Source organism: Myotis nattereri (genome assembly GCF_964212035.1).
Source record: "Myotis nattereri genome assembly, chromosome: 5".
NCBI classification, from domain to species: Eukaryota; Metazoa; Chordata; class Mammalia; order Chiroptera; family Vespertilionidae; genus Myotis; species Myotis nattereri.
In genome coordinates, this window is record NC_138080.1 from 21,181,857 (window position 1) to 21,194,704 (window position 12,848).

General features: G+C 52.2%; 1 protein-coding gene across 1 annotated transcript; it reads right to left on the bottom strand.

The window, feature by feature from the left end:
* Nucleotides 1-1,207: 1,207 nt before the first annotated feature.
* TEKTL1 (tektin like 1) lies at nucleotides 1,208-8,282 on the bottom strand (the record flags this gene model as incomplete). Its single annotated transcript, XM_081091408.1, has 7 exons — nucleotides 1,208-1,671; nucleotides 2,070-2,183; nucleotides 2,279-2,374; nucleotides 2,510-2,676; nucleotides 3,503-3,701; nucleotides 6,498-6,602; nucleotides 7,713-8,282. 7 exons carry the CDS (start codon nucleotides 8,280-8,282, stop codon nucleotides 1,393-1,395), a joined length of 1,530 nt encoding a protein of 509 aa, XP_080947534.1. The 3' UTR covers nucleotides 1,208-1,392.
* Nucleotides 8,283-12,848: the final 4,566 nt, after the last annotated feature.

Genomic DNA, 12,848 nt, shown 5'->3' on the forward strand with positions numbered 1-12,848 from the left:
TAAGGAGACCAGTGAAGATCCTGGTGAGCCCATGGCCGATGCTTGCCGTGTGGAGCAAGGGAGAGTGCAGACCCAGCGCTGGTCCCACTTCCTCTCTGGCTCTGTGACCCTGGGCAAATGAGCTCACCTTCCTGGACTTCATTGCGGTCTCTGTAAAATGTTGGCAGGGCTATGCTGTGTCCATGTGACTGGTTGGCTCTGCCAAAAGGATGATATTTGTGAGGGCCATTCTCCGCATATACGTGGTCAATTCCACGAGGGAGGGGCCATGCTTCTGTTGGTCCTCAGTGTATCCTCTGCACTGAACACAGCCTCTAGAGCACAGTTGCTTAGGAAATATCCGTGGCTCGATTGAGCACGGTCTATCCGACGTAGGCCACACCCTGAGACCTCCCCATGGAGAGCAGATGATTATGACAGCTTGGTGTGATGGGAGGGTGTCCACAGGCTAGGAGAACGGAGAGGAGAAGTTGGATGGGTGGGTGGTTGCAGCTGGTGGGCTTCCTGTAAGAGGCCAAGCTGCAGCTGCATCCAAAAGGATGATGTTGGCTGCACTTGTCTACTTGTGAGCTCCCTGAGATCAGGGGCCACGGCAATCTTGCTCACTGTTGCACTCTCAGTGCCTGAAACTTCGTAGGAGGGAAAAAAAAAAAAAAAAGAAAGAAAGAAGGAAGGAAGAAGGAAAGAAGGAAGGAAGGAAGGAAGGAAGGAAGGAAGGAAGGAAGGAAGCTATGGATTTTGAAGGAGCTGTCTCCACCCTCCCCCCCCTCCCACCCCCAACCCCTCTTGCTAAATGGAGCAAAGGGCAGTGGAACTCAGCCCCAACTTTGCACTTGAGCTGCTTGGGGTCTGGGAGCATAAGTCTCCACTAGAGAGGGGGCTTCAGGGGAAGCTGCTTGACCTCACTGTGCCTGTTCCCGCAACTGGAAAATGAGGGTGATAGTGACTCAGTGCACTGAGGGTATTGACTACGCAGTCACCATTCCACAGGCCTCCCACATGGGAACTCCTCTGCCCTTACAAGCCTTTGAGGCGGGCGCTGCCATTCTTCCTGGTTACCGGCAGAGTCACCTGAGGCCACATAGCTTGGAAAGGCAGGCTTTGAACCCCCAGAAACCTGGTACCCAAATCCATCCAGTTGACTTGCAGGATACACCGCTCCCAACGTGCCGTAGGGTAAACGATAGACAAACAGGAGAAGTCGAATAAATGTAATGATTGTTCTTTTTAATTATAATTCCGCTAGAGGGCGCTCGGACGGAGGGTGAGCCAGGGGAGAGGGAGAGTCACCAGGCTGAGAGTTTCCCAGGGAACCTGCCATGGGGTGGGGCGTGTGTGTGTGTGTGTGTGTGTGTGTGTGTGTGTGGCCGGAGGGGGGGGCGGTTGCGCCTGCTACTTGGCTGCCTTGCTGTCCCCTTTTGGCGGCTGCGTTTGTGGGTGGGTCCCGGCCTTCGGCGGCGTGCGCGGGTCCCAGTCGTTGACCAGGCACTGCGCCTGCTGGTAGTTGACGTGCGGGTGCCTCTGGCGGAGGCGCAGGCGCACCACGTTGTAGTCCACCTCGTGCCCGATCCTCTTGCAGTTGAGGCTGCGGGTGAGGTTCCTGTGCGTGGTGTGCAGATCCTCCAGGTTCTTCTCCACGTGCGAGATGTGGCGCTGCAGCTTGTCAGTGCCCTGGGGAGCGGGCGGCCGCGTTGGGGGGCCGCCCAAGAGGAGCCAGAAAAAGGGTAGGGGGAGGTGGGGAGGAGGGGGGAGGAGGGGGGAGGAGGGAGGAGGGCAGGCACATCTGGGCCAGATGTGCGTGTGAAAGGAGCAAGCGGAAGAAACGGTGGGCCTCGGATGGGGGGTGGGTGGGTGGGGGGCACACCTGGGCCAGAAGGAAAATAACCAGCGACAGGGCGGGGCTGAGAGAGGAGCCGGATCCCGAGTGAGGGGGGCGGGTGCGGGGGACAGGGGTCGAGGGGACGCATTTGGGAGGCCGTGGAAGGACTGACAACTCGGGTGACAGGCTCTTCCCTGGGCTGCGTGTCCCCGGGGCAGGAGTCTTACCCAGGGGAACCAGAGGGGCGTACCTGGGTGAGGCGCGCGGCCTCCGGGAGCTGGGTGCCCACGTGTCTCTGGTACACGCGGACCAGGGGTCGGTCCAGTTTCTCCCGAGTCTCCAGGTGAGTTTTGGACAGAGGACCCTGGCGAAGGGCGGGGCGCGGAGCGGTGAGGCCCTCTGTGCGCGCGCATCCCTCCCCGGCCTCCTCCCCGCAGACCCTGCGCCCCCAAACCGCACCTTGATGAGGCCGCGGGTGATGTACATCTCCTGGTTGAATTTCGTGCACCGGTGGATAGTCCCCCTCATCAGTCCTACGGTCATGTTCATTCTTTCCTGGGTGGGTGGGAGCGGGGGGGGGGGGGGCGGGGGTCACGCCGGCTCCCCGTCCGCTCCCTTCCCGTGCCCACCCCCCCTCCTCGGCCTTGGTCCTCTCCCACCCTGGCCCCAGCCACCACCTCCGAGCTGCACCTTCAGCAACGTGGTCTCGCGCATCTTTTGGGCCAGCGAGGAGCACACGCCATCGCTAATCTCCAGCTGCTGCTCCCGGATGTCCTCCTCGTTCTTGGCCATTTCCTGTAAGGCGTCCTTGGACTCCGTCAGCAGGCGCTTGGCGTCGTTCAGCGCGGCTGCGCACTCTGCAGGGGGTGGGACCCGCGTGGGTGCCAAGCCCTCCTCGCCCCCCCCCCCCCAGCCCCCTTTTGTTTGTTTATTTTGTTGTTGTTGTTGTTAATCCTCACCCGAGGATATTTTTCCATTGACTTTTTTTAGAGAGAGTGGAAGAGAGAGGGAAAGAGAGAGAAGCATCATGTGAGAGAAACACATGGATTGGTTGCCTCCTGCAGGAGCCCTGATCAGGTCCCGGACTGGGGGAGGAGCCCGCAACCGAGGTACATGCCCTTGAGAGGAACTGAACCCGGGACCCTTTGGTCCGCAGGCCGAAGCTCTATCCACTGAGCCAAACGGGCTAGGGCTGCATCCCTTTCTTTATGGCGGCCTTGGTAAATGGCATTAAATAAATATCAAAAATATAAGTCTTTGTTTTACTATGGTTGCAAATATCAAAAAATTTCTATATGTGACACAGCACCAGAGTTAAGTTAGGGTTTTTCAAAATGCTGACACATCGAGCTCAAAAGGTTCGCCATCACTGGCTCTAGGTGCAGTGGTTCTCAACCTTCTGGCCCTTTAAATACAGTTCCTCATGTGGTGACCCAGCCATAAAATTATTTTCGTTGCTACTTCATAACTGTAATGTTGCTACTGTTATGAATTGTCATGTAAATATCTGATATGCAGGATGGTCTTAGGCGACCCCTGTGAAAGGGTCGTTCGACCGCCAAAGGGGCCGCGACCCAGAGGTTGAGAACCGCTGGGGACAAGGCTCCAGGAAAAGGGGCAGCTGAGAAGTGGAGGGGAGAGGGTGGGCACCCACTACAGTGGACTCCTCTCTGAGGGGCCTACCTGGTGTGTATGCGCCCACAGGGTCTGAAGGAGGCGTTTTCAGACCCTGAGTGTTGGGGGTGGGGATGCGGGAGAGGTCCACCCAGGAGTGGCGGCCGGCCAGCTCCAGAACCTTGTCCAGGGGCTTGTTCATTAAGTCCACAACTTGGAGCCTCTCCTTGCAGCAGAAGGCCAGGGTGTCTCGGCAGGAGGCCAGGGCCTGGGGGCGAGGAGAGGGAGAGAGTCCGAGCTGAGGGCAGGAAGCGTGCTGGGAGGGAGGGGGTGGCTGGAATGGATTTTTCTGCTGGGGGCTGAAAAGCCTTTCTGCCTCTGAACTGACCCTCTTTGGTTCTAATTGTGGCTGAAAAGAAGCGATTTTCAAGTCCAAGTTCAGTCACCCCACCCTCTCACCCTCTGTCCAGGAGCCTTCATGACCCTGGGAGTGGGGAGAGTAGGAGCAGCAGGGCCTGGTGGCAGCTTCCCTGTCCTGGGTGTCCATTGCTTAGGTTCTGTGTCTGGCTTTGCCCTGGCACCCTGAGAAAGCCCCGCCCCCATCGACTTCCCTCTCTGGACAGTGGAGAGGGAGCCCCATTTCTGTCTTCCTGTGCCATCCGTTTCCTCCTCAACTTGCATTCGCCTCATCCCTAGCCTCAGTCACACTATCTCTTCTCTAATGAGACTCAGGAGCCCTCTGCAGTCCTGAGTCCCTCTCTCTGATCTACTGCATCTGGACCTTCGCCTCATCCAAATCCTATTTCCACCATTATAAAATAAAGCATATATCTATAATAATAAAAGCATAATATACTAAGTAGACTGGGCAGCCAAATGACCTTCCAGACATCCTTCTGGACGACCTTTGTGAAGCTGTGGCTGTGAGGGCTGAGCCCCTTGCACAAATTTCGTGCATTGGGCTTCTAGTGTGCGTGCGTGTGTGTATATATATCTCCTATCTAATAATAGACAAACATGGTAATTGACCATACATTCACTACGCCTCCCATTGGCTAATCAGCGAGATATGCAAATTAATCGCCAACAAAGATGGCGGTTAATTTGCATACATAGGCGCACATGAAGGCGGCTCTGGCTGGAGCAAAGGCCTGGGTCCCGGGTGCCAGAGGGAAACCGGTGCCGGCAGCCAGGGGAAGGGAAGGCCTATTGCACGAATCTTTTTGTGCAACAGGCCTCTAGTATATATACATTTAGCTTTTAAAAAGCAGAAAATCCTGCCATTTGTGACAACATGGATGAAATAAACCAGATGCTTAAAGACCAATGCTACATGATCTCACTTACTGGTATATATGGAATCTAACATAATTGCCGGGAGCTGGTCCATCCTTGCTGTTTCAAGGGACCTGGCATATATGGCATACTGTTCTTAATATGTTTGCTCACCTTCTTGGCACTATGTGTTTTAACCAAGGTCACCTCTTTGAGAAAGGTTGTTTCCCCAGGTAGGGATTTTCCCCTGAAGTTAGGGAGGGAATAAAACCCCTTAACTAAGTGCCAGGTGGGTAATTAATCACTTTAACTATGAACAATCATGCTTAATCTACATAATCTTTACTCCCTGGAATGGAGATAAGAAACGCCCTAACCTTTGGAATAGAGATTGATAGGATTGGAATCAACTGGTATAAATACAGATGTAACAAGACAACAGGACACAGAACCTAGACACAGAACCTAGACACAGAACCTACACAGAACTTAGAGACAGAAGAACTTCGCTGGCGAGAACATGGCAAAAGATCCTGGACAGAAACTGGCCACAGAACCTAGAGACAGAACCTAGCAAGAGAACCTGGCTGAAGAACCTAGAGACAGAACCTGGCTACAGAACCTGGATAGAACATGGCAAGAGAACCTGACTAGAACCTGGTGACTGAACCTGGCAAAAGATCCTGGACAGGACCTGGCTACAGAACTTGGTTGGAGAACCTAACCAGAACCTGGCTGAAGAACCTGGCTACAGAATCTGGTGACCGAACCTGGCTGGGGAACCTGGGGAACCTGGCTGGAGAACCTAGCAAGAGAACATGGACACAGAACCTGGCTGGAGATCCTAACCACAACTTGGCTGGAGATCCTGGACAGAACTTGGCTGGAGATCCTGGATAGAACCTGGCAGGAGAACCTCTCTATGCTGATCAACAGAACCTGGCTGGAGAACCCAACTATGCTGATCAACTGAACGCTGCCTCTGTGTCGTTCCTTCTTCGCCGACTCCGTCCACACCTTTGGGGACCCCTGGGCCTGCTGGGGTTGGACCTCAGCACATAATCAAACTTATAGAAGCCAAGAGTAGAAGGGTGGTTGCCAGGGGCTGAGGGGAGGGGGAAATGGGGAGAGGTTGGTCAAGTGGTACAAAGTTTCAGTTATGCAAGATGAGTAAGTTCTGAAGGGCTAGTGTATAGCAATGTGCCTATAGTTAACAATACTGTATTTTATAATTGACATTTGCTTAAAGGGTGGATGGAAGTGTTCTCACCACACAGCATAGTAACTATGTAAGGTGCTGTACACCTTGATTGTGGTGATTGTGACCTGCTGGTTCATAGGTCGATGCTCAACCACTGAGCCATGCCAGCCAGGCTATATGTACAATTTAAAATTATTAATTATACCTCACTAAAGCTGGGGAGAAAAGGATACTTTTCTGCCCCTGGCTAGTCCTGTGTCTGGGTGGTGGTGGTGGGGGGCATCTCTCTCTGAGCCTCAGTTTCCCCACCTCCAATAAGAGACCGCAGTTTCTGCTTCACAGGAGTGCTTACAGGAGCTGACTCAAGGACTGCGCAGGGCTTGGCACAGAGAGGGTGTCCATTGTTATTCTGAGGCCCAACTCCATCCCGCAGAGCAAAGCGGAAACCCAGTGAGTGTCAAGTCAGAGTGAGTGGTGGGTGGGCTGAGAGGTTTGTTGTTGTTGGTCCCTAAGGTCAGAGTGGTTCGCTCCTTAGGCAGCCAGGGGTACCCCTCCAGCCCTCTTCCCTGGGTCCCAGGTATTCCCGACCTTGAGCATGACCTCTGATTTTTCCATGTCTTCCTCCATTTTCCTCTTCATGCTCTTTAACTTCTCTCTCTCCAGGGTAAGCATACTGTCGGCTTTGTCAGGGATCTGGAAAGCGAGGAGAGACTCTCTCACGCCCAGGAGGGGCCACAGGAGAGCTCTCCTTCCAGGGTGGGAGAGGTTTGCCAACCTCATAAACTCTGGGTTGTGGGGATGGCGTCAGGGGTCTCTCTGAGAAGACTTTATCCTTTCAGGGGGGCTAGAGAGTGGGGCTGGGTATCTCCCTTTTACAGGTAGGAGTCCAGTGAGCTAGGGCTGGGGATGCCCCTTCCTTGGCGATGGTGTCCCCCCCCCCCCCCCTCCGCCACCTCCCTGGCCAGTAGTGAGGAATTTCATTATAGGGATGATGAGAGCTTGCCTTTTTGGGGTCTTACTCTCTGAATTTCGGAGCTGGAACTAGGAAGACCACCCTGTGAGTGGGGTCCCTTCCCAGGGAGGCTATAATATTCCCGCTTTGGGGTTCAAGTCTAGGGGTTCACTTGGGAGGGAGGTTTCATAGGACTGGGACTAGGTAGGAGCTCTCTCTCCCTGGCGGGGATTAGCTCTTGGGTGTGGGGGCTGGGAGTCTGAGGGTCTCAACCTGTAGGCAGGACCTGCTCCTTTATTTTCCCATGAGGCCTGGGGAGGGTTTCTCACTCACTGGGGCTGGGGAAAGTTTTTGTTTTTGTTTTATTTTTGTTTTTATAAACATTTTGAGGAGAGTTTCATGGGTTGGGACCAGGACATCACCCACTCTTCTCAGCTGCACCTTTCACTGGGCGTGGCATTGAGGGTCTCATGACCACACGCAGGTCTCACCCGGGGCCTGGGGGCTGGGTGGGTGACTGCATGCCTGGGTTGGGGGTTGTGAGTTTCTCATCTTCCATCTTCTCTCCCTCACGGGGGGGGGGGGGGGGGGGAGACTGGGATACATCCCATCTGGGATAAGGGGACTGAGGATCTCATCCCCCCACAGGGGAGGAGGGGGTGATCTCCTTCCCTGGGGCTGGGGACCAAGGCACCTCATCTTGGGGGTGTCCTCATCTTCTCGGGCCCTTGCTCACTGGAACTGGGGCCCGGGATGGGTGCTCTCTCTGCGGGGCGGGTTTTTCCCAGGGCGAGCTAAGCAAGGCTTCGCGGTCTTGGCGACTGGGCTCGGGTGGGGGAGGGGTCTCCCACCTTCTCGGACTCGGGCCGGTAGCCCCGCAGCTTGACGCTCTGCTGGTTAATGAGCAGGCCCTTGCGCACCTCGCTGAGCCTGTGGTCGGTGGCCTGGCGCTGGCGCTGCAGCAGCTGCAGCTGCCCATTGATCTGCTGCTGTGCGCGGCCCAGGCGCGCGGCGGTGAGGCGCGCCCCGCGCACGTGCGCCTGCACCAGATCCACCGTCTGCAGGGCGCGCGCGTCGCGGTTCAGGGGCAGCGGCAGGCGCGCGTGCCAGGCCGGCGGCTTCATCTTGCTCTTCCACAGCGTGACGCCCTCGCCCGGCGGCGGCGTCTCCAACGTGCCCCCATCTTGGAGCAACTGCACGTGGAAGCGCCAGGGCTGGATGTAGGCGGCCTTGCAGAGGTGGCGCGCCACGTTCGGGTCCCACACGCTGTCCTTGGGTTGCCACATGGCCACGGCCTCCTGCCCGCAGCGGTCGGTCAGCTGCTGCGCCTCCAACATCTTGGCCTGGGCCTCCTCGCGCCATTCCGGGGCCCCAACGCGCGAGCTCTCGCTTTGCTCAATCGGAGGTATCAGCACGGGCATGGCCCCTGCTTGGTGCCCTGCCTGGGCCGCGTCCTACACGGGGAGAGGCAGGGACACCCAACTACACGCACTTCTTTCCAGTCCTGAAGCGTGAGTGAAGCAGAGTCCTCATCACAATGACCGTGGTGACAGGAGAGCGCGTCGGAGTTCCAGAGGTGGAGGAGGGGGAAGGCGGCGGGGAGGCGCTAGATGGAGCCTTTGGAGCTCTGCAGAGGTGGCTTGGAATCCTAGCCTCTTGAGAAAGAGGGCCTCATACCCGCCTCTCCCTGTTATTTATTTATTTATTTTTTAAAATTTTCCCTTTATTTCTTACCCTGCAGCAACACGGGCCTTTGTCCTGCTCTTAGGACACGCTAAGCTCTTCCTCCCTTCAAAGCTTTGGATTTGCTGTTCCCTCTGCCTGGCATACTCCTTTCCCTGTTCCTCCCATGGCTGGCTCGTGCTCAATCTTCAGAACCCAGCTCAAACATCGCCATCTTCAAGGGGTCTTTCCCTTAGCACTATATCTAAGCCTCGCTCTCTCCCATCACTCAAGATTTCTAGCGCCAGAAACAGAAAAGATGATCTCACCATCAGAATCACAGTAAAAAATTCAAAGAAATACAGAGTCCTGTCTGAACTTCCTGTTTCCATGGAGGAAGAAAAACAGTTTCCCATTGAGACTCATATGGGGAATCCCTCCACCATAGGGAGCAGGCTAGAGTCTGGGGAAGAAAAAAGGGACAACTACTCTCTCTTATTCCCCACTCTGCCCCCGTCCCCCTAATTCTCCACCTCCTTTCCTCTCAGCAGTGGCTTCTTTCTTGGGTATTTGGTAGGTGCCTCAAACCATGGTCAAGATCCTAGAGCCAGACAACTTGGGTTCAAATTATAATTCTGACATTTGCCATCTGTGTGACCTTGGGAAAGTCACTTGACTTCTCTGTGTCCCTTGTCTCCTTACCCGTCAACTAGGATAATGGGATTGTGGCATGGGTTAAATGAGTTAATAAGAGTGAAGTGCTTAAACAGCGGCTGATGGAGAGTAAGCACCCTGTAAGTCAGTGGTTCTCAACCTTCTGGCCCTTTAAATACAGTTCCTCATGTTGTGACCCAACCATAAAATTATTTTCGTTGCTACTTCATCACTGTAATGTTGCTACTGTTATGAATCGTAATGTAAATACCTGATATGCACGATGGTCTTAGGCGACCCCTGTGAAAGGGTCGTTTGACCGCCAAAGGGGTCGCGACCCACAGGTTGAGAACCCCTACGAAGTGCTTACTTTTCATTTTTATTCACTGAATGAGTAGATGAATGAGCTTTTCTAATACCAGGAGATGCACAGAGGGTTTCACAAAGAACCAGGGAGATGGCTTACTTGGGACAACATTCAGCACTCAACCGTCCATCTTGGCTTTATTCATTTAGTGCTTCCGGTTTCCCAACTGGAGCATTTCGCTGCCTGGCGTGTGGAGTATTTCTGTTGGGTGGTGGTGTGCCAAACTACCTTGTGCTCTTGTGTCAGATCTACACAAAGATGATTTTGGCTTCAACATAGGTCTGAGGTGAACTTCATTATGGCTATGGGTGGAGGTGTAGTCTGTCCTAGTCTGGCTTTTAATTGGTTCAATGTATTCATGCCCACAAACCCCAGTGTGTACCACCATTGTCCAAGCATTGAAACCAGTATATGCCCTGCCCATTGTCAGTCCACCAACTTCTCACTTCCATCTTCCAACCCCAGTTTGTATCAACTTCTAAAACTCTCCTCCGGTTCCTGGTTTCGATGGTCCGTTTTGGACATTTTTCTCTAGTGTGACTCTAAGCCTGTGTTTGAGGACGAGGCAAACCACCTTCTGCTTTCAAAGCCTGCTGATCACAGCTTGGGTTGGCAGGTTCTATAGATTGAAAGCTTGTGTGTCCCCCAAATTCATATGTTAAGTTCTAATGCCCAATGTGAGGGTTTTAGGAGGTGGGGCCTTTGAGAGGCAATTAGGTCATGAGAGTGGAGACCTCATGGATGGGATTAACACTCTTACAAAAGAGACCTCAGGGAGCTCCCTGCCCCTTCAGCCATGTGAAGACAGTGAGAAGACAGCTGTCTGTGAACCAGGAAGTGAGTGGGCCCTCACCAGACACGAAGTCTGCTGGCACCTTGATCTTGGACTTCGCAGCTTCCAGATCTTTGAGAATGAAGTTTCTGTTGTTTCCAAGCCACCCGTCTGTGGTATTCTTTATAGCAGCCCAAACAGACTAAAACAGCAGGCGCCTGGAAGGGACCATGGTCGGGCTGGGATTAGCTCTCAGTCTCTCTAAGAGATTTAACTGCATGTGGCTGAACAGAAATGATACTCAAAAAAAAAAAAAAAAAAGCTACAGGAATATATATATATATATATATATATATATATATATATATATGCCAAACCTGGGAAAATTTTTTACTATTACAAAAACTCAAATGCCTCTCTTAAGCTAACAAATAAGCCTGTTTTCATGCTGTGAAAGTAATGTATGCACTGAATCTATGCTGCCTAGCCTAGTTTCTGGCATAAACCCAGAAAAATATAGTGAAGAAAAGAAAAATCATCTGCAATCTCATCACCCAGAGATATCTATTCTGAACATGTTTTGATTTCACTCTAGCTATTCCCTGAAACTCTTTCCCCATATACAGGGGTGAGCAAAAGTAGGTTTACAGTTGTTTGTATAGAAAATAAAACAATAAATAATAAGTAATAACACAGGAACAAACTCTGTGTTTCACATACTCACAACCATAAACCTATTTTTGCCCACCCCTGTGTGTGTGTGTGTGTGTGTGTGTATTTATACACATCTCCCTCCTCCCAATATACTAATGCTCAAATATGTCTAACTCAGACCAATGGGGAATAATATTTGTGAAATTAGCTCTCTGATTTTTATAATGAAGGTCGTTTTACAGAAATTCCTTTGTGCGGCCATCTTTGCTGGGACCACCTATTCTACGTGATGAGTATTACAAAACAGGGAGCAGAATGCTGTCCTTGGATTAAATAGAATGAAACTGCAGGATGTATGAGGAAGAAAAAGCCTTCTAAAACTTCTAGCTTTTCTTTCCTTTCTTCCTTTGTTATTGCACGTTGATGTCCTTCATTCTGAAATCTTGGCAGGTAATTATCAGAGACCCCTTTTCCGGTTCCCTGACGTCTTCCCTTCTGGGGCACCAGGTCCTACTTTTAGTAGGGTGCCCCCTTTCTCCTGGAGATAATCACACCAGTGGGTCTCTCATTCCAGGGGGATATGACCTAGAATCCGTTTTGTCTTTGAGAAATGAGGTCGCTTTCCTGGGGGAGGTGTCAGGAGAGAGTGGGAAGCCCCAGGCTGGGAGGGGAGGTTCTTCCTGGCTTTTACCAGTCCCTCTTGCAAAGATGGTAACCCTGCTAGTTGGTGAGGCATAAGGACTGGTCTGTATGGCTCTTGTCCCCATCTGTCCCCTAAAATGGTTCGGGCAAAAGTTAGTCGTGTCCTCCTGCAATTCACAAATTCCACAGTTTCTTTTCTATCCCATTCAACTTGACCTGTAGGGAGAATTTGAAATGGTTTACTAGCTGAAACTTGAATCTCCTCCCCTGTACTCTTTCACACTTTTCCCTTTTGCCTCTGATCTTGCTCCTTCACTGGCTGGTTGTCTGCCAGCCACCCCCTCAAATATAGTGTTCTTCAGTCTTAAAGATGGCTCCCACCTTCTGGCCTTCATGCCCTGTGTAATCCCCTCCCTCCCTTCGCATGTAGGTTGGATCTAGTTCTAACCAATAGAGTGTGACAAACATTAAAGGATGCTCCTTCTAGGATTAGGCTATAAGACAGCGGTTCTCAACCTGTGGGTCGAGACCCCTTTGGCGGTCGAACGACCCTTTCCCAGGGGTCGCCTAAGACCATCCTGCATATCAGGTATTTATATTATGATTCATAACAGTAGCAGCATGACAGTGATGAAGTAGCAAACGAAAATAATTTTATGGTTGGGTCACCACATGAGGAACTGTATTTAAAGGGCCAGAAGGTTGAGAACCACTGCTCTAAGAGATCATGGTTTCTACCTCGCTCTTTCAGAAATGGAAAGACCATGTGGCAAAGAATTGAGGGAGCCTCTGGCCATCAGCCAGCAAGGACCTGAGGTCCTCCGTCCAATATCCTGTGAGAAACTGGAGCCTGCCAAAAACCACGTGAGTGAGCTTTGAAGTATACCTTTTCCCAGTCCAGCCTTCAGATGAGATAACAGCCCCAGCTGATGCCTTGTCTGCAACTTGGTGAGAGACCCTGAGCCAGAGGACCCAGGTAGGCCATGACCAGATTCCTGACTCACAGGAACCTATAAAATCAATATTTGTTGTTTTACGCTGTTAAGTTTGTGATTGTTATGCACCAATAGCTAACTAATGTATTAGGTTCCCATGTTCTAGTCACTTCTCATTCCTCACCCTTCCCCTGGAAAAGCTCATCCATATTAGTGGATTTAGATGTGACTTATTAGATTAGGGCAACTGTGGCTTTAAGACCAGTGGGTAGGCAAGTGCCCAGTTTAGAATAGGATCCAA